The sequence below is a fragment of the Microcaecilia unicolor genome, chromosome 6, assembly GCF_901765095.1.
Source record: "Microcaecilia unicolor chromosome 6, aMicUni1.1, whole genome shotgun sequence".
In the NCBI taxonomy this organism is placed as follows: Eukaryota; Metazoa; Chordata; class Amphibia; order Gymnophiona; family Siphonopidae; genus Microcaecilia; species Microcaecilia unicolor.
The window spans coordinates 156582342-156608926 of NC_044036.1; the positions used below are offsets into that span (position 1 = coordinate 156582342).

Here is a 26585-nt window from a genome sequence, read left to right on the forward strand (position 1 = left end):
TAAAACGGAATTGCTATAATAGCATGCTAGAAAATACATTTTTGGCCCCTGAAGCAATATATTGAGGCATATTTTCAAAGCACTTAGACTTACAAAATTCCATAGTAACCTATGGAACTTTGTAAGTCTAAGTGCTTTGAAAATGAGCCCCATTGTATAAAAAGTTCTCATCTTCCTAATTGAGATGAGTATTATATGAAAATGTTTTGACTGCACTTCATATTATGGAATTTTTTGGAACAGATTGCTAAAAGCCTACTAAGTATTATACTGTTATATCGATATCTATCCTCTTTTTAGGCATTTATTTTGTCAATGTTTGCTTAATAGTTTGGTCTTTAAAGGTACTCTGGGAGAACTACATTCCAAGGATTTTGCTGATTCTTCACTTTACCCATCTATACCTGTGGCAAAATACATACAACACACCCACTGAAGATATTAACCCCAGAAAAAAAGCCAATACTGGCTTCCATAATGAGTTATTCGTCAGGAAAAGGATCATGGAGGCTTAGAAAATAAAGGCTATTTCAGAACCCAATTGAGTCTTTACCAGATTTTCTGTAGTATTTGACAGGGTGTGGATTCTAGTTATGCAAAAGGAGGACTAATTTGGGAAAACTGAAAGGCATGTTTGCCTGAACTCATTTTCTAGAATTTGCATCTACAAATGGATAAGTACTCATTATGGGTACACTTAGAAAAAGCATTTGTTATGAACACTACATTCAAAAATGAAAAGCCAGCCAACTATAACAAATTGCAGAATTTTGCATTTTACTCCATTTATTGCATTTTCCATCCTCTTACAAAATAATGTTTCATCGTACTACAAAAAGCACATTAAGAGAATTCAGTTTTCCCACCCAGTCATTTTCAAAAATAGTACTTTTTAACAGTGCTTCATAGAAAACACAATGTTATAAAAAAGATCTCTGGGACAGTGACCATCAAGTCATCTGAAGGAAAGGCAGCCTTATTTTTAAATTGTTTATGTTAAACACCATGAACATTCTGTCCAAACTGAGCTTTTAAAGCATCCCCCCATCCCGTCTTTGTGATGGGATTTCCTTGTAGTGTTTAATCAGTTATGCAATCATTTGATCATGTTGAAAACAATTCCTAAAACTAACTCCTATGCCTTGCTGGTTTGCAACATGAAGGGCTTTCTTAGGAACAGTACAAGATGTGCTCTAAAAGGAAACAGAATTAACGATGTTCTAGGGCAGTAGTAGATAAGGACTGAATTTCACCTGCTGTTAGGAGATGCTAAAGAGCTTCACCTTTCTAAAAATGTAAACATTTTGCAGAGCACTGCATACAAATTGCATTATTGTTGACAGTGGTAGCTTAAATCGTGAAGTATGACATCTGAATCAAGTGAAGGCACATATCAAAAGTACCAAAAAAGATTTAGTTACATAATTAGAGTAACTGGGGACAGCCCAGTGTCAAATGCTGTATGGCTAAGTCAGTAGTTTACAATATATCCAATTACAAGATACAAATTCCAGTTTTAGTCCAAGTCCCTAAAGAACTTCCATCGGGGGATTAGTGTCACCACCACTATCAACATTATCCTCCAATAACTGTTAGGTTGACAGATACAATTTCTCTGAAACAGATTTACATCACAATGTTATTTAACACAAATCTATTTTTAAAAAAATTATATAGCATCTTTTTTCCAACATATTTACTTGTCAAGTTTAGTGTATCAACTCTAGAAGAGCATCCCAAAAAGTGTCAGGAATTAGTTGCAGAAGTTCTACTGCCACAGTATAGCAACTTAAGGGACTGTGACATGGAATGGACTTCCGGGAATGTGTTCTTCACCCCATTTTACTGCCAGCACATAATCCCCCTTTTCCTTAACGATGTATGTCACAGTATATTGTTTGTTTCCTAAGTGTTTCACAGATACTTCTTCACAGGGAACTGAAGGGCCATGAACGCCAACCAACAACATATTGGAACCTGCAAGACAAAATTTTGTTGAGATTTGTTGAGCAAATACCATTCATAATTCTACACATGTTATTTAAAAGAGGGTATGAAGACATTGATCCAATGATACTTGGAATGGAGTGTGGGAAATTCTAAGTTGATAGGCCACATTAAGCAGCACCAGCTATCTTATATGGAGGGAGTGGGATAGAAGGAGCCCCCCCCCTCCCTCCCACACACACACCAACTAATCAAAGCCAGGAAAGAAAACAGCAGTGGTAAAGCATGGCAGGAGCTGCTGCCATGGGCAGCTGTTTCTAGGAGGTATAAGTTATTCTAAGCTGGAGCTTACCCACCCCTGCTCTGGTGTCTTACTGTAGGGTAATTGTGAAGGACATGCCTCAAATGTTAACGCATCTTTTTGGAATCAAAATTCTTTAAAACATCTAGAGCACTTCAACTTTCACTGATTAACATCAATAGCATTAAACAAGTTAGACATGCTAAGGCAGCCCATGGTTTCAGAGAAACCAAGCTTGACTATATGGAATGGCCAGTGTTCCCTCAGCCGTGTGCATCTGCAGATAATGAACCCTGTACATATAGCAAAGTGTACCTTAGACAAGAATATATCATCACAGTTGTTAGAAAGCAACACAGACTGAACTATCCGGATATGTCTTGCATAGCAGCTGAGCTATTAAATTGGTGCCGTAAGTTGGCTGTCCAAGACCCATCCATAGGATAGTGCCATTAATGTTCCCTCTAAGTTGCACGATTCTGTTTTAAAAAGCCCTGAGGAGGGTTTTTTGGGGGGAGTGGTTATTACAACTATGCTATGCTAAGTGCTGTTGAGTCTTCCAACTCATGGTGACCTTAATAGGTGCCCTGAACTGTGCCATCTTTCATCAGGTTGGCTAATCATGGCATCCATAGTTGCTGTTATTGTATTGAAAATATGTTGCCTTTAACCTTACCAAGCACAATGTCTCTAAAAATCTCTTTGCATGATGTATGTGAAGTATGAAGATTGAAATCTTGTCATTTGAGTTTAAGGAAAATTTGGTTCGATATCCAGTATGCACCGATTTATTCTTCAGGCACTCCACCATATACAATTTGATTAAACCTTCCATTACTATTAATGAAAATTGAATCTTCTCAATATTTGCATCTTACGATCTTTAATCAAGAGCTTCTGCTGCACAAAACTGCTTGCAGAATTTAATCAGTGGAAATTTTTGCACAGACGCCATCAATCCTTAGAGGGAACATTATAAATGACTAGTTCAAAATGACACCTACAAAAAAAAAAAAGCCTAGACTCACCTGCTTTGCTGCAGTCCACAGAGAAACAACTTTTTTGTCCCACATAAGCCTTTGAGAGTCCTGCCCCCTTTGAGGTCACTTTGCTGGCATCAGATGCAAGTTTGGGAATGGCACTATAGGTAGTCTCCGTGGATGACCTCGTGATCGATTCTACCAAGATGGAAGATGTCTCATTTCCACCACCAGTGCTAACAAGACGCTGGCCTACAAGAGAAATGCACATGTAACCAGCCTTTCAAGTATTAAGCACTATGTTTAAGTTTTTTTTAACACCAATGTGGCCTTGACCAGAAACTGGGCATGTAAACAATTCTTGATTAGCTTCTGGATGCTTTTTCATATTGTTGACCATATCTTCAATTTAAATCAGTGGAACTGAGATACCACAGGTTGCTGAGTCCTGTGATAAATCAAAGGTGTGGTAAAAGCTTTTACCACACCTCGATAACTCCCCCCCCACCCACTCCGAAGAGTCAAGCAGCTGTGTTGTTACATGTTAAATGCTAATGCATGCCCCCACTTCCCACAAACTGCTTAATGCACTTTGAAAAAAAAAAGGGAAGGGGATGGGATTTGATATACTGCCTTTGTGGTTATAATCAAAGTGGTTTACATATTATATACAGTTAATTAATTTTGTACCTGAGACACAGAAGGGTTAAGTGACTTACCCAGAGTCACAAGGAGCTGCAATGGGAATTGAACCTGGTTTCCCAGGTTCTCAGGCTGCTGCACTAACCATTAGGATACTCCTCCACTCCATTAGGCATTAAGTTGCAAGAGGGTGCTAATGTTTGTTTGAAACAGCCCTGATCTGTTTTTAGTCACTACAGATCTGTGAGGAGGAAGAAACTGCCATCACAAAATAGATTCCATTTCACGGAAACAAACGGAAGGTTGGCATTCTGGGCATGAACAGTTGGCATGATTTTAAAGCCAAACGTTTTCTAGTTACTAGACAAAGCTTCCTTTATGGTTTTGGACTACTCATACTTATTGAGAAGGCAGATTTGTTTTATTGTGAAACCACAAGCCCACACATCAGCCTTACTCTAATGTAAGGTCTAGTACTTATGTTTAACCACATCCTTTATACATAAAACCATGAATCTAATGCATAGCAACACATTTAAAGGTAAACTACACTTTCTAGTAAAGTTGTAGAACTGAAGGGGAATGAACTAGATTTTAACAAACATGAAATAAGTGACAGCAACTCATGTTAATGACATTTAGCATGAGCTGCCATTAAAGCTAGTAGACTTAAGTACCATTGCATAAAATGGATCCTAGGGGAAATAACTTGCCATTAATGTGGTAAGAAGTGTGCAATTTTGAGCTGGTCTTAGCAACTGCCTGTAAAACTAGTTTTGTGCAGTTTCCTCCAATTCCAGTTTGAGGGAAAGAGCCCATGCAATCAAGTGAGCCTCTGAATCGCAGCTTCTGTTGTGATGTGTCATTTCTACATTCTTTGTATGTCCCAACAGGACATTCCAAATGTACATATAAGATACAACCCTTCTTACAAACTGCTAGCTAATAGTAGCTTACAAAATTTTACCTGTAACTCTAGCCCTGAAAGGACTGCCTGTGATATGATTAGGTCCACCATATTTAATGCCAATTTGGTAATTTCCAGGAGCCAGTGGCGTGTACAGAACTTTGTAACCTTCTGGAATCTCTTGGCAATCCATCGTCACCTTTGATGGTCCTTCAATTGTAACAGCAAGTGTTCCTGGGCCAGCTTTGGTATTATTGATTGTGAACTCCGACTGTTTACCTGTAATATACAGTATGGAAAGGTAATAGGAATGAATGTCTAAGATTTTCCACCTTAGTAAGATACTCTGTTGAAACATTTTGTTGAGATACTCGACAAGCCAACAAGACAATGCTTCCTTATATACATCTCACTGAAGTTATACCCATGTTCCATGTTTTTCCTTTTAATTCCCTCCTGTCAACAATGAGCAGCACAGGTATTGCTATGGGGTGGAATCACATAGGACCATGTTATTTCCTTACAGAAGATGTTGTGACACTGGTCAGGTCACATAGGACTAAATTCTATAAATGACACCTAAAAAAAAAATCTGTGCCAAAACTTTGTTCAGTAACCATGTTTTATCATTCCCACCTCAGTAATTCCCTTATTTGTCCTGTTTTATCTGTCCTAATTAGATTGTAAGCTGTGTCGAACAGTGACCATCTCTTCATGTCCACTGTACAGCACTGTGTATGTCTAGTAGCCATAGAAGAGCATAATCAAACGCGAACGCCCATGTGTAAAAACGTCCATCTCCGGAGATGGCTCCGCGAACCGTAAAATCTAAACGAGATGGCCGTCCATCTTCGGTTTCGATTATACGGTTCGGCCCGCTGAAATCCACCCATTTGTGTCGACTCTAGAGATAGACGACACAAATGGTGAGATTGCTGGACCTAGAGATGGCCATCCGTGGTTTTCAGCGATAATCGAAACCGCTGCCGGCCATCTCAAAAACGGACCTAATCCAAGCCATTTGGTTGTGGGAGGGGCCAGCATTCGTAGTGCACTGGTCCCCCTGAGATGCCACTATGCCAGCCTCAAATATCATACCTAGCTCCATGACAGCAGTATGCAGGTCCCCGGAGGAATTTTAGTTTAGTTGGTGCTGCGCAGGACCCATGCAGAGAGCAAAAATTGGAAGAAAAAAAAAAAACATGCAAGTGCAGTCAGGGACGTCCAAAAAAAAAACATGCAAGTGCAGTTAGGGACGTCCAAATTAAAACAATAGTAATAGTGGGATTTGAACCAGCCACCTTCTGACTACAAGACCTGTGCTCTAATCACTGCACCACTTATTCAGCTGCCTAGACCTCCTTCCCTTTCCATTAAGTCCCTCCAAGTTTCTGTCAGCCAATCACAGCTCCTTTAGCTGACACCGATGTCAACCAACAAAACCTTGGTGTAAATATCCACACCTAAATTAGGCATGGATCCCCTTTATTCTTCAAGAATGAACATAAATTAAATGCATGCCCCTGATCTGCCTAGGACCCACTTGTAAAATTTATGCATGAATCCTGCACCTAAATTTTTTTTTTTAATTTTCATGAAGTCTTTATTGATAAATATTACACAACATCAGAAACATAACATATACAGATCACATTACATTCCATTTAGGCAGATTACCAGTCTCTGGGAATGTTGCGAACAAATTGTACTAAACATGGTAATACTCCCACTGCGTACCTAAGGAACACAACTTACTGCACTAGTGCAATTATAGAACTAATCAGAATAACCATACCAAAACTTCAGTCTTTATAAATTTTTTTTTTAATATTCCCCAACTCCCCCCCCCTTCCCCTACCCCAAAGAACCTTATACCATCCCCCCCCCGCACCTAAATTTTAAGTTCAATTAGCACCAATTGTTTGTTAATCTCATTGCTAATTGGCTTATGAATAATTGTACACAGAAATTGGGCACATGCTCTGAGATCCTACCTATGCAGCCCCCACCCCCATCAAACTAGGTAATGCATTCCTCCATTGCTACTATGAGGAATAATCAGAGCTTTTCCATGTCAGTAACTTTCCCCAACCAGCCATAGGGATTTGAGAACATGAGCTCAGTTCACCTGAGAGCTTGAAGTGAATTCACACGTGCAACTGGATTGTGCACAGTTAAGTTCTTGTATACAAAAAATGAAAAAGTGAAACATGAATAAAATGCCAGGAAAAAAAATATCAGGAAATTTTTTTTTTACTTTGTCCATGCACATCCCCATGTAGTCCTGCCTAATCTTAGCTTCCTTCATTTCCTAGATAAGTTGGGACATCAAGAAGCATACTCTGAATGCCTCTCCCATATATCTCCCAAACCTATCCCAAAGAGCATTCACCTAGGGATAATATGAAAACAAGGTAGCCTTGTGTCTCTACACTACTCCTGTATATCTAACAGTAATCTCTTTGCACTACCTTTAACCTATATGCTGTTTCTTCTGAGTTTGTGCATTATTGTATACGACTACCCTGCCTTGACCCATGGTGAGTAGCAGTTTATAGGCTTTGTAAACACTAGTTTGTACTGGGATTTACTGCTAACTGTTCACAAAGTGCTAGCCTCTAATTTTATTTTCCCTTTTCCATCTGTTGAAATCCTCAATGCAGAGATCTTCTTCCAACTTCCATAATGACATGAAGCTTTTGTGCTTAGGCTGACCATTACATTTTCTCGTGTGTAGTGTTTTGATGCCTTCCTGGCATCTAGACCCTTTACTCTATCCAGCTGCCTATTCCTCAACTTTAGACCCTTTACTCTATTCAGATCCCTATTCCTCAACTTGTGTCTAGACCCATATCCATTTCTTGTACAATCCTGTCTTTATATTGCTTCAGTCTACATCTTTCACACCATATCTATCCTTCACCTCCTTCTTCCTTTTACATAGAATGCCTAATCCAGATCTAATTTTTCCAGCCAATACAGTGTATACAGCAGCCATATGGTCTCAATCTCAGGATCGCAAGTTCAAGAGTGGTTGGCGCACCAATGCAAAAAAAAAAAAAAAAACCCACACAAGCTAGGTAGGAGACTGGGTGAGACTTGGAAGGCAGGAAAAATGGTGTCGTACTTTATGCCAGTGTGTACCAGCTGAACCCGGCCCCCCCACCCCAGAAAAAAAAAGCCTTATGTAAACCTAACCACCACACACAATATGTAATGATAAACATACACAAATACTAAGTCCCCTGTTTAAGGGATCCAGAAGATTCCCAAATTAAAATCTTATACCAACAAATTTACAATGTTGCTACTACCATACCAAACCTGACCCACAAGACTGTTCAGGTTTGGAAACATGAGCAGATAATGACAAGATTCTTACATTTACAAGCATAAGAATATGAAACCCCCCCAAAATTAGTTACCCTAGATTAAAAAAGATTTTGCACCTGTGAAGTTGTGTTTTATATAAGATTCAGAAAAATTTAAGATTCAGTCCCCCCAAATTTTATTCTTCCAGATTCCTAAAGTAGCAACCTCCATAAAATTTCTGCTAATAAAGCTAGAAGAAATTCAGTTTGACACCACTTAACAGACTCCAAGCAAAAGTTAAACCAGAGTTCACACAACCAACAAAAACTTGACTAAACAGGTTTCAGCAGTCTGGATATGTGCAAAGAGGAGTCAGATGACCTTGACATTATGTACTTCAGTTATTTGAAGGTGTGGGAAATTCCAGAAACAGTACTCCCAACCTTTCGTAAAGTATCACCAAAATTTGTCCCTTCCTTTCTGGACACTACCAAAAATAAATAAATAAATAAATATTCATCTTCCGTTTAGATTACTGCAATTTCCTCAACATAGGAATCCCACTAATCATCTCTCTCCCCTTCAATCTGTTCAAACTTCTGCCAGTGTTGCTACACTCATTACACCCTTCACTCAAGACACTTCATTGGCTCCCTATCCATTTCAGGATACAGTTCAAATGCCTCTTACTGACTTACAAAGGCATTCATTCTACAGCTCCTCTTCCTACTAACTCCACTCATCAGGTAAATCACTTATTACCCTTCACCACCAACTGCAAGAGTTTTCCTTATGCCTGAATCTGCATGTTATACTCAGTCTCTAGCCCTATCCAAATCCAGGCTCAACACCCTTGAGACGGCTTTTATCCGTTCAATTCTTATATTTATTAAAATTCCTCCCTAATTCCTTATTTGTCCCATTTGCCTTGAATAGACCAAGTTGTAGAACAGAGAATGTTTTACATGTTTGCATACAGCTCTGTATATAGTCTAGTAGCGCTGAAGAAATGAGTTAAGACCGCCACAGAAGAACCAGCCATTGTCACTGGAAAAATCATAACATCTGGATAAGGATTATAAAAAGTGCATTCAGGCTATTTTCACAATTAAAAATTTTTGCTACTCAATATTTTGGTTTCAAATTCCACCATGGCACATATGAAATATGTAGTATATAGTCATGAGAGGCAGTTGTGATCCACAGAATGTGGTCTGAAGAATGTTTTGAAGAGGTTAAATTAAAATATATTTTATGTTGGCATTAGAATACCACCTAGGTTGGTTGGGGGGGGGGGGGGGGTTATATTTTCAATAAAGGACCTTTATGAATAATTTGATAAACTATTAAAAAATATCAAATCAAGTAGTAAAATTGAGGCAAATGGTATGCATATTCAAGACGGTATTGATGTAGTCTGCCCTGTGTGTTTTATTTTTTTTTCACTGGCTCTTGAGCACAGTGGTTTAACACTTCATTACACTAGCAATCCAGAACTCTGGCATTTCAATTGCTGTTCTTGTATTGTGGCCATCACCACGGCAACCAGAGGTAATGCTTTATATGCTTTTATATAATAAAATTTGATTTGTGGAATATTTTAAGAACAGTACATGGCAGTAACTAAAATAGTTTTCAAACCCCTTTCAAAACAGCAATTTTTACTATGTAATGCCAGTAAGCATCAGTCAAGTTTTTAAAACATACTGTATTGGGCAAACATGTTTTGTTTTGCTGCATTTTAAAGGATTCAGGTATGATCAAATTTTCAGTTACAAAACCATAAGAATGGAAACATGTAACAGTAGAATAGCTACCGAGGGGGGGGGGGGGGGTCTGAGCCCCCCAAACTGGCTCTGGGCCTCTGGTTTGGCTGGCGGGGGTCCTCAACCCCGCCAGCTGAAGCCTTTGTCCAGCGCTGGTGTCCGGTGCCGCATTGCTTGCCCTGCTCTCTCTTCCCTTCACATCCGGCACATTCGTTTTAGTGGAAAAAAAAAAAAGAGCATGCTTCCACTGCATGCAATCTCTCATGAATGTTTATTGTGGACATCCTGAAAAACCTGACTGGCTGGGGTGCCTCCAGGTTTCGGAACCACTGCTCTAAATATTCATGCAGACGCACTAGCATAGGTGTTTCCAACCTCTGTTCAAGGGCAACATCCCACTTGGGGTTCAGGATTTTCCCCCAATGAAAAATCCATGTGATTTGCATACACTGCCTCCATTGTATGCAAAGAGATCTCATGCATATTCATTGTACAAATTTGAAAACCTGACTGTGCGAGGGCTAAGGTTGGACACCCCTGCACTAGCGGTACTTGCAATATTTACAAACATTTTGACTAGGGTTTACCCTGCATAGGAAGTGGCAGTGCTACAGTCTTGCCTTAGGGTAATGAGTGAATATTTAACAAAAGACATAAGGATAGCAAAGTGCATGTCAAGGAGAACTCCCTCTCCACAGGAGTGCTTACAGCTTAACATAAGTTAACCCACAGATCTGGTAACCAAGCAGAAGGTAAAGAACCCGCTTTGAGTTTATCATGGGGTCCTGAGGGTCTCAAGTGTATTCATCTGCAAGTGTAATTTTGAATTAATTCTTCCCCATACAGATGCCCAGTCTGTTCTCTTGGATGCTGTTCATAACATGGCTCAGGTGTATAATGAAAATTATTGGAGACAGCCCTTTAGTACCTCACTGTAAAAGCAACTCCTCTGTCCTACAGCCATTGGTTAAGATTCAACTCCTGCATTCAAACACCAAAACAATTAAAAAAAAAATTTCAATTCAAAATGATGCCAAAAGACCAACTCTAAAAACAAGCCCAGTGTGCCAAATGTTTTTTCAGCTTCAAATATGATCACAAGGTCATTCAAGTAATATTTTTCAAATGTCAGTTTCTAAGGTCAGCCAAGTTTAAAAATTGTAGTCTAGATTATACAATACTATCTGATATCAATGGTAAATTATTAGAATTGATTTTGCTCATACCAGCAACTTTGCACTCCAGGAGCCTCGAGAGCTTTACTGTGTTCGATAAGCCAGAACTCAAGTATTTAACATTAGCACATATTATTAGCTCTTCTAGGTATTATCACTAATTATAATATAAAATAGTACCCAGTATATTAGACGTCTGGTGACCAGATGTTTTAAGACCAGCCGGTAGGTGTGATCTAGACATTCAGTTATGGGAATTGCTCTTTGCTTATGGTTAAGCCATTCCTAATTTACTGGTCTACTGCAAAAGAATATAAATGCAAAGGAAAATGGTTTTTATTCTTTCATAGGGGTGGACAGCTTGGGTGGGACAACAGCAGATATTTCCTGCTGAACCCTTTCCAACAACACAGAAAGGGAGATGCTCTGGGAGCAGATGCTGAGGACAATTTAAAAACTTTCTAGCAAGAGACAGAGAATGTCAGACCAAGAGTTCTTCTGTAGCCTCTGCCCCAAATTGAAATCCTTGACATTTTAGCCTCTAATTAAAAATAATGAAAACCAGCTATATTTGTTAGTGGCAGGAAAGTCAACAACCTTTATCACAGCTGCACAAAGACAGCTGTATTAAGACATCAAACCCCAGAAACTTATCTTCAGTTCTGAGGTTATTTAGCACTAATATTTAAAAACAAAATTACCATATTTAGCCATAGGCAGCATGCAATTACTGTAAGAAGAGATACCAGTTTAACACTACACAGTTTTAAAAATGCACTTACAAGTTACAAGGGCAAACTACAGTAGCAAGCACTACTTTTACCACCTCCAGAGAACATAACATTTATTGTTTGTTTCCTAAATGTTGTAAGCCACATTGAGCCTGCCAGTGGTGGGAAAATGTGGGGTATAAATGATATAAAATAAATAATAAATAAACAACACTTCCCAGACATCTGCACATGTACACAGCTATCAGTGATTTACTAAGTAAGAAATGCATGATATGCAGTCATGTTGGTGCAAAGCTATTCAGGTTTTCAGTATTTAGTGCACATTGTCATCTTTCGAGAGCCTGCCATATTAGCTTCCAATATAAAGTTTTAGGTACTGGTTCATGGATTTTAAGCCGCCATATTAGATCTAATATCTTGTATTTTATTATGGTTTTGCCAACGATTCTCTGCCTTTAAACGGGCACATTGTACAGGCAACCACGTGCAGCACCTTTTTACATACAGCAGAATTTAAAACATTTGACTTAATAGACTTTTTGGTCCCTGTTCTACTCATATGCTATATAGCCCATACTTAGTTCTAAACATGGTGTTCAAAAATCGTATTCAGATGTGCACCTAGAACCTGGTAAAACACCACTTCCCAGATCAGCACATTGAGAAAGTTACAATTATAAGATGAAGCTGGCCTTGAAACAGAAGCTGGATATTACTGATTAACATCCCTATGATTCATTATTAGGTGCTCTTACAATTAAGTGCCCTAGGATCATGCCAGATACTGCTATCACCCTCCTGGTCCTTATGCACAGTTCCAGACTGCAAAGAGCAGGTATTGCTATGAAAAGTTGTGTTAACAGAGGCAGTTAGCAATACAGCAGTTATGAGAAAAAAAAAGTCAATATGAACTGGAAAGTATGTGCAGTATTTTTAACATAAAACACAAACAGCTTTTTTGAACAAATGCTCAGAATGGCTGTTTAAAATCATCCTGCACATAGTTTCCAACTGAAAATTCAACACTGACCTGGACATCTTTTTGGAAAGGGAACACATGGCTGACGTTATCCTGCACATGCTCTTCAATTATTTAATGTAAACCCGGTTTGAAATGAAAGTAAAATCTTCAACAATGGATTATATTCCACTGTCTAGCTCAGCTTTTTTCAACCAGTGTGCTGTGGCACGTTTGGTGTGCCGCAGGAGCTGGGCCAGTTTAATTTGTGCAAGAATGGATTACGTTTTGTCATCTCTAGTGGTTGGTGGCAGGGCATCTCTCCTGGTCTATCTTGGACCCCCCCCCCCCCCCCCCGTGTACCTTTAAATGTTTTCTTGTGTCTAGCAGTCAGCGGCAGCGATTCATACAGGCTGCCTGCGCTATCCCTGGAGCCTTCTCTCTGACATAACTTCCCGCTTCCAAACAGGTGGGTAGTGCCAGAAAAAAGCTGCCAGGTTGGCACGGGCAGGCTGTATGAACTGCTGACCGCTAGACAAAAGAAAACCTTTAAAGGTACATTGGTGGGGGGGAGTTCAAGAGAGACAAGGGAGATGACTGGTCACCAGCTGGAGAGGAGACAGAAGGAAAGGGAGACATGGTGGAATATTTTTGTAAGCATGGGAGAAAGAAGGTAAATGCTGAACTATCAGTGAGGCTGGGAGGAAGGGGAAGATGGTAAATGATGGACTGCGAGGATGGTGGGAGGGGAAGTGAAGGTAAACTGCTGGACCATGTGTAGGGGTGTGCCTTGACAGTTTTAGCACCGTGTAGCTGTGCCGTAAGAAAAAGGTTGAAAATCTCTGGTCTAGCTGCATATAAAACTTTATTCATTGGCCTTACCAAGGATGTCTGCAACAGAATCAATTCCTTCAGTCGCCTGCAAGGAATCTGCAGCTATTCCCACACAATGCATTCAAGTGCTGATCTGGAAGCTGATCTTGGCAGTGAAATAGAAAGTTGTGTCAGAGGGGGCAGGATGTGCCAGAGGCAAGTCTTCCGGGTCAGCATTTAGCAATGTGTCGCCCCTGAGACTCCATGAAGAGGTCTGTTGAGGTGAATGTGGGACAGCAAAATTCAGCCTGCATTAACATTTTAATATGTTGTGTTAATGCATTAATTGCCCATCCCTAGTTTTGATCTATTAAAAATTTAATGGAAAATGTGGTGTTTAAATCAGGGAAAGGTGAACATGATATGGGAGGGTGGTTCCTTTGTTACTTTCCTAGAATTACAACAGATGGTCCTTTGGCCCAGCAGATCAATATGCCTATATACAATTATCACATTATCTGACATCTGTCTCCACAGTGCTCTGAGATTGCGAGAGCAAATGAGGGGAGTTTTTAAGAAGGAGATGCTTTGGGGCAGGTTTCAATCTCTTTGTTTATACATTAAAAGAGGCAACACACTAAGATGTACCTACCAGTTTTAGAAGCCTAGAATAGAGATCTGGGAAGTCGTATACATCTCAACTTTAAGAAGATATTTTTAAAGCAATACCAGGGGTGGTACACAGTGTGGAACTTCAGGAATGTCATTTTCGCAATGTACATATGGCCTACAAGGATTTCCTTTCTGGCTGTGCCGACACCCCACAATGTCTCAAACGTCAAGCTGGGAAGAATTTCCCTTGAGGGGATTTTTTTTTTTTAAACCTGCTTTATTAGGCACCTGAGGTGTAAGTGAACAGCTTTTTGGGCAAACCATATATAATGGGGAAAAGATGTTTACAACTATCCCCTCCAACCTTCTGAAAGAACAAGGTTCATGCTCTAACGTTGTGGGAGGCTTATGGGGCCAGGATTCTCTCCAAAAAAGCAAAAACAGATTCTGTATGGTATCCACAAAGGTATCCCCCAAGGCCCGCAGTTAATCTTGATCAGTTACAGGAGGTAACAAAGGTTTTTGATACTTGAGATCCTGGATGGGGAGTGGATTTAATTGTTCTGGTTTAACAACACTAGATTGCTCTTATGACCCCCAACCATCACAAAGCCCCCAGACCAACGTTCTGACTTTATAATACATTACTGAGGTATTGTTCAAGGGGAGGGGTAAGAGATGTGTTTGCTTCTATTCAATTATGTATAATCATGCTTTGTTTTTTTTTTTTTAATTCAATAAAAGATTTTCTAAACAAATTTATGGCTTATCACTATACTGACCACAAAGTACAGCCCCTACCTTCATATGCAGCACCGAGTAAACAAAGCAGGGGCGTAGCCAGACAACAAATTTTGGGTGGGCCTAGGCAAGAAGTGGGTGGCCACCAAGTGTTCTCCCCCCTTTCAACCACCACCAAAAAAAATATTTCAGCTGGCGGGAAAATGCTTCTTTCTACCTTGGCAGTATGTAGCAGGCATGCACTGAAAACCGAGTGTGTGCAGGTGCCAGTATCGTAGAGAGTAATGTTTTTGTTACCGTCAGGGGGCAGTCTTCAGCTGGCTGAGCTTGAGATCCCCATCAGCTACCGCTAAATGTGTGCTACAGTTGGGTGGGCCTGAGCACTAAATGGGTGGGCCCCAGCCCACCCAGGCCCATCTGTGGCTACGCCACTGAAACAAAGGAAGGAATAAGGAAGGGATTAGGATAACAGGGATTACTAATCCTCCACTTTATAAGCATTAAGTTTTATAGCATATATAGTGATGAGTACTTATAGCCCACCTTATCCCTAAAAATAGGTTCAAGGCTGGTTAAAATAAGAAACTGATTATAAATACATAAGTATTGCCATACTGGGAAAGACCAAAGGTCCATCGAGCCCAGCATCCTGTTTCCAACAGTGGCCAATCCAGGTCACAAATACCCGGCAAGATCCCAAAAATGTACAAAACATTTTATACTGCTTATCCCAGAAATAGTGGATTTACCCCAAGTCCATTTAATAACGGTCTATGGACTTTTCCTTTAGGAAGCCATCCAAACCTTTTTTAAACTCCGCTAAGCTAACCAGTAACGAGAACAAAAAATAACCTCATTCATGGAAGGGACATTCAAATTAATGCATGGTCTTACCTGTGGTGCCACTCTCCAAGCCTGGCCCATATGCTGTTACAAGAGCTGGATCGCCTGCTTCACCCGGCGCCCCAACACGAACTTTAAAAGGACTGCCTGGAATATGGCTTCCATTGAACTTCACATCTATGGTATGAATGCCATTTTCACGTGGGAGAAAACGAACTGCATATTTATCTGAAATAAAAGAAAAAATTATATTTAGCCCTGTAACTTGGTGGTGGGGGGAGGGGGGACTTAAGTTGCTTATTTCTTCCCGGCAGTAGTGTAATGCGAGACACTTATTTAGTAGATCATCTCCTTAGAGTGGCCATTGTTCCAAGGAGATATTTAGTACATTAATTTGGAGAAAGTTCTGATTAAACTCTGGAATTTGTCGCTGGAGGATCTGGTCTAAGAATGTTTCTGAAGGAAAAACCGCCGCTCATTTCTGGGTCTGAGCAATAAAGACTTCACCTACTCCATGGGATCCTGCTGGCTAGATTTAGCCACAACTGATGACACAGAATGCTGAACTTGAATCACTTTGGGCCTGATTCAGTAGAACGCCTCTTGTTTCAATGAAGTCTGTGGTGAAGAGACTTCATCATAGGATAAAAAAAAATTATGTATAGAGTGAAACGATCTTCTATAGCAGGAAGATCAGTGTGCAGAGTGAAAAGGATCTTGCTTACCCAGTTTGTAAGAACTCTCTATTTTCAGGCCTTTACTGTACAGACCTGGTCATACACAATTGTCTCTCTAGAATTCATAAGTTGATGAAAATGATGTGGCAAAAACTTTTGAAGTCTAATCAAATTTATAGCTATTGGGGAGTTGAAAAGTCTTAAGGCTGTATATCTCTAAGCAGACCAATTGCTGTGAGAAATCCTTAAACTTTGAAGGCTGGAAGCTATTCACCAGACCAATTAACACTCTTTTTTGGGAGGAGAGGGAAGCATAGGCAGGCACGTGGGATCTCTTATGAAGAAAAGGAGATAGTGGTTGTCGTAGATTGGCAGACTGGATGGGCCATTTGATTCTTATCTGCTGTCATGAACGTTGACACATAGAAACATTATATATATGTCATTTATAGTGATGTATTCCAATGATATTCTAGGTTATGTTCTATAATCAATTTTATGAATGTTTTTAGTATCATCATATTGTTTTATTAAATTTTTGTTTTTTAATTTGATAATTTTTTAAAGATGATCTATACGTCTTTATATGTTTTATTGTCAGACCCCTGAGGCAGGCGTTGTTTAACGCCGAAACACGGCCCGTGTTGGGTCATTTATCAATAAAATACTCCTGTTGTCTCAGTCTTGAAGGCCCAGTGTTGCTTTTTTTGTTTGTGCAAAATGCCTCGATACCAGCTCACCTGGCTCCAGCTCAGAAACATGGCATTCTTCTACTGCTCCAGATGGACTGTGAACCTTAGCATCAATCTTGCCCTTTGCCCCATTCAGTCTGATTGCAAAGGACACTGGCTGGTTGCATTTTAATCCAGATTCCTATGAAGTCAATATGAATTGATTAGCATCCAAAATATTAGTGCATTAAAGCAGGGCAGTTTGACAACACTGCTGATGATGAGAAACAAACGTGGATTGCACTATTAGAAGTTAATCTTACCTCCACTCCTGAAACAGCAAAAAAGATTCCTACAGCAGTACTTTTACCCTGCGACTCACATAAAGGCTTAAGAGTAGTTGCTGGACTGCATTCTGACCAGTTCCAGGATTTTAAACGGCACTCAACCCCACTTGTTTTCAAGGCAAGAATACAGAATTATGGGCATGAAGCCCAAAATATGCCCCACCTCAAATACTTGAAAAATTCAACAAGCTACCATTTAAATTTGCAGATAGGTGTTAGGCTTCAAGTATGGCTACCAGTTCTGTGGGTACTTGAGTCCCCCCCCACCCTAATATTAAACTTGCCTATGTCCATTAAAGGATATCGGACAGTTTAGACCCAACCTCTCCCTTTAAGAGTTGGCTCCCATGGCCCAGGGAAGACCAATCTTCCCCCTAAGGTTGGCTGATAGCTCATTGGTCATGCTGCCCATCAATGTAGAGGGCATTCATAGCCTGCTGAGCAGGGAGGGGGCTGTGGACATCCTCTATCATTACTGACGCTCACTGGCTAACAGCACATCTGTGTTGTATGTTGGGCAACTGTCTGGGCTTTTGGACAGCAGATCATTGTCAGCTAAACTAAAAAGGGAGATATAGTAGAATTGGAAAAGGTACAGCGAAGGGCGACGAAAATGATAGTGGGGATGGGACGACTTTCCTATGAAGAGAGGCTGAGAAGGCTAGGGCTTTTCAGCTTGGAGAAGAGACGGCTGAGGGGAGATATGATAGAAGTGTATAAAATAATGAGGGGAATGGATCGGGTGGATGTGAAGCGACTGTTCACGCTATCCAAAAATACTAGGACTAGAGTGCATGAGTTGAAGCTACAGTGTGGTAAATTTAAAACGAATCGGAGAAAATGTTTCTTCACCCAACGTGTAATTAGACTCTGGAATTCGTTGCCGGAGAACGTGGTACGGGCGGTTAGCTTGACGGAGTTTAATAAGGGGTTAGATAGATTCCTAAAGGACAAGTCCATAGACCGCTATTAAATGGACTTGGAAAAATTCCGCATTTTTAGGTATAACTTGTCTGGAATGTTTTTACGTTTGGGGAGCGTGCCAGGTGCCCTTGACCTGGATTGGCCACTGTCGGTGACAGGATGCTGGGCTAGATGGACCTTTGGTCTTTCCCAGTATGGCACTACTTATGTACTTATGTACTTATGTCAAAACATGAAGCAACAAGTGGAATATCAAGGCACAATGTTGTAATGCCAACAGTCTGGTTCCAAAATTGGGAGTGAATCCCGGCTCTAAGTACTAGTCTATAAACAGTGCCCAACTCAGAGTGTCGTTTATAGAATAGCATTTAACAAATTTTTCAGCACCTAAATTTGGCCACCATTTACTGAATTTAGCCCTATATGATTGAATGTTGCTGAGTTGGGGGAAGGAGGAGCAGAGATGTGACTTTCTTGACAGGTTCATCTCTTTGCGGATGATACAAAGCTCTGTAATATAGGGTGGATAACCCTGAGGGTGTGGATGGCATGAAGAAGGATCTAGTGAAGTTTGAAGAATGGCCTGAAAAATTGACAACTGGCAAATAAAATTTAATGCTAAGAAGTGCAAGGTCATGCACTTGGATTACAAGAATCTAAGGGAACAGTACAGTATAGGTAGTGAAGTGGTTCTGTGTACAAAAGAGCAGGACTTGTGGGTGATTGTGTCTGATGATCTTAAGGTGGCCAAACAGGTAGAAAAGGCAACAGTCAAAGACAGATGGATGTTTGGGTGTATAAGGAGAGTGATGACCAACAGCAGGAAAAAAAAAAAAAAAAAAAAAGAAGGTGATAGTGCCCTTTAATAAGTCTTCTGGTGAGACCCCATTTGGAGTACTGCATGCAATTCTGGAGACCACACATACAGAAAGATATAAACAGGATGGAGTCTGTCCAGAGGGCAGATACAAAATTAGTAAGAGGTCTCTGCCATAAAATGTTAGGGACAGGCTCATAAATCATCGCAACATGTATACATACGCTAGAAGAGAAGCAGGAGAAAGGGGATATGACAGAGACATTTAAATACCTCAGTGGCGTTAATGTACAGGAGGTGAGCCTTTTTCAAATGAAAGAAAACTCTGGAATAAGAGAGCGTAGGATGACAATAAGAGGAAATAGGCTTAGAAGGAATCTAAGGAAATACTTCACAGAAAGGGTGGTGGAAGCGTGGAATGGCCTCCCGGTGAAGGTCGTGGAGACCAGGCCTGTCAGAATTTAAGGAAGTGTGGGATAGGAATGTGGGATCCCTTAGGAAGAGTTAGTGGTTGCTGAGGAAGGGAAGGCTAGGCAGGCCTTTTGGCCCTTAACTGCCGTCATGTTTCTAGGTGTATTATACAATATCTAAGGTAATTATAAAGGCACACATTTGAAGTAGACAACATGTGATCTGACCCCTTTATTAAAAGCTCTCCTCATATCCTATCACCTCTGAAAGGTGAGTGCCTCATATCCCATTTGTTTATAGGATGTCTTTGTATCATTTCAGTACTCTGCAAGCAGAGGCAGCCAGTCATCAAGGGCCGAAAATAGACACTTTTACTAAACTGGGTTAGGTGCTAATGGGAGAACAGCAGTAAACATTCTAAAAATACTGCAGTTTGGTCTGGAGGCTAATGAGGGATAATCCAATCTTGTTTGGTAGAGGCAGGTTATATAATCTGACATGCATTTGCTATAAGCTACTGTGCCAGTGATTTCATTTTTGTTATTCAGTGTAAGGGGTATGGGGATTAAGAAAACAGTTACAGCCTGTTTGTTGGGCCCGAGTAACACAGCAGGTCTCAGGTGGCAGGTTCACCTTAAAAGAGTGGCTACAACGAAAGGTGTTATCACAGCCCACTAGAAAAAACACCTAGTCCTACAGAGCTGTACTGGTTGGCGACTAGCTCGTTTTCATGACCTGGAAATACTCACTGATCAACTTCCTGGACGTTATGATCCAGATAAATTAATTGGACTCATCTTGCCCTTTTATTTTCCAATGTTGAGCAGGAGGGTTAAAGTGTTGGGGGGGGGGGGGGGGGGGAGAGTGGATTGAGGTGTAAGAGGGGCACTGCAGAGTCCATGTGTCCTTTGTGGGAGGAGTTTCTAATACTTTAATTTGGGAGTGTTTTGATAATTTTGTTTTATTCTAATAAAACTTTATTGAAAAAAAATAGTTACATAACAGACACAGCAACAGTGGTCTACTAGGATTAGCTAGAAAACGCTTTGCAGTTCAAAATACATGATCCATTTACACAAATTCCCCCATTGCCACCACTTAAAAGGAGTAAAGATTGTACATTACCTTACAATCTGTCCAGCTAAATCCTGAAGAAGGAGATAAGTTTAGCCAAGAATTGTGAAGATAAACAGCACAACAGGCAGGATTAGAATGAAATCACAGAACACAAGAAAGCAGAGACTGAGTAGTGAATTAAAGATATAAAATTTCTGCCAGTTTATCTCCCTCTTTAGTTTTTAACTGAATGTAGACACTGTCAGAAGTCATTAAATGAAACACAAAGAAATCATCTCAGTACCACACTGACTGCATTAGATCCTCGTCCAAGGGCAGGGTCTCCTTTTTGCTTAGGAAGTGACCAGGGATTAATGGGTACTAACTAAACTGAGCTGTCAACTCCTTTTGCATCCAGTCTCCAAGACACTCCACCCCCTTGTTAAAAGGGGAGAGGTGACCATCTTAACATGGAGATTGGGAAGTCATTGCCACACTCTGGAAGATGCGTAAGTCAAGAGGTGGCTAATTTTCCAGTCAAAAGATTTGCACCTCAGTCTGACCAATGTTGCCTGCATGTGGCAGGCAAACTGCAAAGGAAGGAAGGAATGGGGCTGTGTGGGAGGGACAAGGGAAAAAAAAAATAGAAGTCCAGTGAGAATGTGCTCAGTTCCTATCAAAAAGCTTGGGACTGACCAGCAAAGTTGCGTCACATAAAATTACTTTTCAGAAAGGCTTATCTATCTAGAAAAATGGTGGGTGAATGTCAAAGGCTTAGAGATGAAATACAGTTTACTACTCACTCTCCAGAATGCAGATTCTCTAAAATTTGCTTTCCAAATGAGGAATAGAAGGGCTGGGATCTTAGTCTCTCCAGGACCTAGTTTATACTTTCAGTTATATAATCTACAACATGTGAAAATCTCAGAACAAGGCCCCAATCAGTCATGTGGTAAAGCCCAAAAGATGTTTCCTTATGTCTCACCTGAAGGCTAGTGACAGTAAGTCTGCGTGCATCATCTGAAGGAGCAATGACTGGAACCATGTATGGACTGTCTGGAATATTCTCATCATTGAACTTGATCGACACTTCATAATCGCCTATAAAAAGAAGGGAAACTCAGTAAGGTGGAGCCTAAATATTGCCCTTTAGTTCAATTAGTTTCATTTTTAATTTGGACTTTTACACACCAGGTTCTTGTGCAATGTAGGATACACCACAGGATCCGTCCTTACGATCTTCAAAAGTAATTTCTGCTTTGCTTGGACCTTCTACTGAAATGGAAAGTCCTCCAGCCCCAGCTTCTCTTGTCCAGATGTTGAATTCCGCTGTTAACCATGAGAAATTCCGTAAATATAAAATGCCTTTCCTCTTAAGGAATCACTCCACACTACATAGTAGGATGGAGGGATAAGGAATGCCATTGCTTCTCAGACAACTCAAGACATAGTGGAAAGCTAGTGAAGTTAGGGGCTCATGAGGCCCTGTCACTGTTCAAATCACATCTCCCATATTGTAAACTTAGCAAACGGGAACATTATGGAAGAAAGTGTTCTAATAGTACTTGCTTAGAAAGATAACTTAACTGGGAGAAAAATCTAAACATGGGACAGCTGTACTAATATGTGTCAACCTGAACCCTCCTTTCTGAGCAAATTGGGACCATAAACTGCCCAACCCATATATGGGAAATAAGGGGGTAGCAAACACTGGATAGCTACAAAATGTTGCTGAAGCCCTGAGGAGTAAGTTGGAGGAAGCTGATCATTCCCCCCTCCCTTGCAAATTCCCTGGTATAGTTGTTTTTCCAACAACTTCATGGAGGTTTCCAAAAAGGCTGCTACTAATAAAATTAATCAGTTTCAATCTACAGATTGTACAAATAAAAAAAATTGTAAGCAAGTTAGACAGCAATCTTGGTTTTTAATACTACATTTCATTTAACAGCAAGCATCAAAGACTAACCTCTAAAGATTATAGCAGAAGGGACTGCAACACAGTCATTGCCAAATGTTTACCTGGAACCCCTGCCTCTGCTCTCTCCAGTCCTGGACCTCCAGCTTGCACCTTTTCAGCTCCTCCTTCACCCAAAGGTCCAACCGTGAACTGGAAGGGGCTGCCTGGCACATGCTGTCCTCTGTATTTCACATTAACTGTGTGGACCCCCATCTCGTGTGGTACAAAACGGACGCTGTATGTGTTGTTACCAAGATCAAGCAGCTCTGCATCGTTTGTAATTCCAGATGGGCTAGTAACCACAGCTGCCATGTCGCGACTGTCAATTCCTAAACACACAGGCACAGTTAGGATTACTGACTTGGCAACATGTTTCACTGGTGCTTTGATTTTAGCTGTACTAAATGGACCATTGAACTTCAGGGCAAGGCAGACTCCACTGTACCTGCTTTCTAGGCAAAAAAAAGACTGCAAGACTTAACACTTGTTATATTCAGTTCGCAAGTAAACAAATTACTACCAAACAATACAAAGACAAAATGTATCTGACAAATGGGTTAAATGTATACAAAACAAAGGGAGTTCAACTGCTGACTGACGCAGGGGCGTAGCTACATGGGGCCAAGGGGACATGGGCCCCCGTAGATTTGGCCCTGCCGCTGCTGTCGGGTACCTTTGCTGGCGGGGATCTCCAACCCACGCCAGCCGAGGTCCTCTTCTCCGGCGCGGATGCGTTGATGATCTGCAAGGGCAGGACGTCAGACTCACAGAAACAGAAGCCTGCCCTTGCAGATCAGCAACGCGGCCGCGCCGGAGAAGAGGACTTTCGGCTGGCAGGGGTTGGGGACCCCCGCTGGCGGGGGAGGGTTGGCACGGGGGGGGGGGGTCAAAGGTGCTGGTGGCAGCGGGAGGGGTAAAAAATGGCAGGGGAGGGTCAGCGGTGCCGTGGAGGGGCTAAAATGTGCCCCCTCACTTCAGCTCCAGACCCCCCTCCTGCCAAACTCTGGCTACGCCCCTGCAACATCAGTACTCTGTCAGTGCAGGAGGAAAACCTTAAGAAGGTCACTTGCGTTCAAGACACAGAGCAGGGCTGCTTTTCCAAAAATGACTGTGGTCGTTTTTGGAAAACAGAAACTGAGGAAGACACCCTTAAGCTAAGTTTACATTTTCATATACTCTAGCCTGGGTAGTTTTGTTAGTGGCGTTTTTGCTGTCAATTGCACTATAGGAGGTTTTTCCCTGCCAATGATAAAGCAGCCCTGCTCTATGTGTCTTGAACGTAAGTGAGATTCTTGAGGCTTTTTCCTCCTGCACTGACAGAGCACTGATGTCATCTGTCAGCAGTTGAGCTCCCTTTATTTTGTATATGTTTGATATTGTTTTTATGGAGTTCTTACCCCGAATTTGGTTTGATTTATTGTCAAATGGGTTAGATGGCCATTACTGCAAGATAAATTAACCCATTAGTGCTCAATGTTCCCATAATAAAATCTCATGTGGGAACGTTGGGCATTAATAGGTTAACAGGCCAGAGGTTAAAGCTGTGGGAAATATACAAACTCATGTTTTAAAAGCATGCAATCTTGTGAGACAGAGACAGGACACAGGTTTTCTAAGCAAAAGAATAAAACATGTCAAACTAGTATGGCCAGGCAAGTGACCAGTCTATATAATTAAGCAAAATGGTGTTTAGTGAGAAGTAAAGAAATTCAGTGTGCAGTGTTAGAATTTAATCATATTGACTGTGTGGAGCAAGTGAGTGGTTAGGGATGGAGCAGAGCCCCTTTCTTCATGAGAAATGAATGGATAATTCATCTCTGAAAACTGCTGTGCTGAATAATGCAACTGGAGATACGTTCTTAAGGAACTTTAGTGGGATAAAATGGAATTTTGGCTTGTCCTTGGTTACCAACAGGAAGTAGAATCATTAAGGCACAGACTTATCTAGCCTGAAACCTGTTTGAAACTGCTCGCTAATTGCCCGTTCATAGCTGTCTCTGGCTATAAGTTGGGTTTACATCTTCCATTGGTTCTGTAGGTTGTTTAGTTTTTGAAAAATTAAAGACCAAAAAATGAATTTTATTATCCAGAATAGTTTCTTTACTATTTGTGCCCAACACCCTCTACTGGAAGGGTACTTTACACAAAATGAAGACTTTTGACAGTCGAGAAGTTAGTGGTGGTTTTGTACTTTGGCTACCAAGCAATACTACTGATCAAGTCACAAGAGTTAGGAGTATTCCTTGCATGCCCAAATGAAAAAGCAAGAATGAAAGTTGGCAGGGGGGGCAGAGTAGTCTGGGCCCCCTTGGGCACTGAGGGTGGTCTGGGCACCCCCCCTTACTGCCGCAGCTGATGCCCCATCTGTCCCGGTCCTACCTGAAGGGTCCTGGTGGTCTAGTGGTCTCTATGGGGGGAGGAGGAAGCACAGTTTCCTGCCCACTGTGCTGCCGTTATTCCCCTGCCTGCCAGGGCCGTCATTTTCAAAATGGGTCTCAACAGTCTCGCAAGACTTCTGCAGGGAGTCTCAGCCACCATTTTTAAAATACGGCAGTGCCAGGCAAGGGGACTAGCAGCAGCACAACAGACAGGAAAGAACATGTCCCTCCTCCCCCGCAGAGGCCACTAGATCACCAGTGGCACACCTTTACAGGTAGGACCAGGGAGGACTGTAGTGTATGGCAGACATCCAGACAGAGCCTCTGGGCCCTTGGGCACTGCCCGGTTGCCCGAATCGCTAATAAAATCCTTTGGATGTCACTTTGATCTGCTCGTTTATTCTCCATGTTGGATCTTGCAGATCGCTTGCCTTGTTGTTTTTTTGGTACCCTTGCCAAATGAAAGGATTTTGGAGGGAGGGGAGGGAGGGGAGGGAGGGGAGGGAGGGTTATAAATCTAAATGGAGGGCCTTACAAAAATGTCAATTTGCTGTGTCAAACCTGCCACAATTTTAAATGCTTTGAACTATAAAGCTAGATCCCAATGTAAATCAACGTTCTGAGTTTTAAGTCGCACATTTTCTTCAATTTTTTTTTTTAACCAAGTGAAACCAAAAGCATGTTTCTCCATTGACATGTCAGTTGAACAACAACATTTTCCCATTCACAGAATGCAGGACACTACAAACTGAGTGCACATCACTAAGCTCAGACTCAAACATTCCTAGAACCAAGGGCATACCCTGCATCCTTTGAACTGACTGGACCCCAAAGGCCAAAGAGAGTTCTACCTAATGCCAGCTGGTCTACTCAAGTGCTCAGCATTAATGAGCTCTTAAATAAGCTTATAAAGAGGCGTATTTTCAAAGCACTTAGACTTACAAAATTCCATAGGTTACTATGGAACTTTGTAAGTCTAAGTGCTTTGAAAATGAGCCCCAAAGTCTCCTTCCATCCAGCATATGACAAAAGGTTAATTAGCATGACAAAATCTGTGTACAGATAATTTCCCTTAGAATTATTACCATAGTGGAATTTTTCTTTTGCAAGTGATATGCTTGTATAAAATGTATAATAAAGAGATTTAAACGAAAAAAAAAAAAAATTTGCATGACAAAGGGAAAAGGTTCTCCCAAGATAAAGCTATTTGAACCATGCAACTATAGAATGATAAAGAATGACAAGATTTTGTTTGGAAAACACTAAAGTCTTAAACAGGATTGTAGAAATTCAGCTTCCAAGGACTAAGCTACAGGTATGGTCCATTTTGAAAATGTCATTTCTCAGTAAAGGCGGCAAATGAAACTCTTTCCAGGAGCTTGCGACTTACCTGGAATTTTCAGGTTAAGATCACAGATGCCTCCTACTGTTGCAACAGATGGGGCCCGTCTTGGTCGTGTAATACTCTCCTTCACTCTTCCTTCTCCGCTTACTTTAACAGTGTATGGGCTACCTAAACAAAAGAGAGCCCTTGGTGAATATGTGCAAGTACGACCATGAGTACATATTAATTGTTAATAATAATGAAAGTTAATACAAGGATTCTACAAAAAATA

The 26585-nt window shown here is 40.9% G+C and overlaps 1 protein-coding gene across 9 annotated transcripts in view; it reads right to left on the bottom strand.

Moving 5' to 3' along the window:
- Positions 1 to 751: 751 nt before the first annotated feature.
- Positions 752 to 26585, bottom strand: part of FLNB (filamin B) — a 223423-nt gene continuing 197589 nt past the window's right edge. For all 9 annotated transcript variants that reach the window (XM_030205341.1, XM_030205340.1, XM_030205337.1 and 6 more), the window contains 9 exons: positions 26360 to 26482; positions 22654 to 22920; positions 21826 to 21963; positions 21620 to 21735; positions 17149 to 17281; positions 15783 to 15959; positions 4838 to 5056; positions 3277 to 3480; positions 752 to 1977 (listed from right to left, as the gene is read on the bottom strand). In XM_030205341.1, the coding sequence (XP_030061201.1) occupies positions 1790 to 1977; positions 3277 to 3480; positions 4838 to 5056; positions 15783 to 15959; positions 17149 to 17281; positions 21620 to 21735; positions 21826 to 21963; positions 22654 to 22920; positions 26360 to 26482 (1565 nt within the window). In that variant the 3' untranslated portion in view covers positions 752 to 1789. The remainder of the gene's footprint in view (positions 1978 to 3276; positions 3481 to 4837; positions 5057 to 15782; positions 15960 to 17148; positions 17282 to 21619; positions 21736 to 21825; positions 21964 to 22653; positions 22921 to 26359; positions 26483 to 26585) is intronic.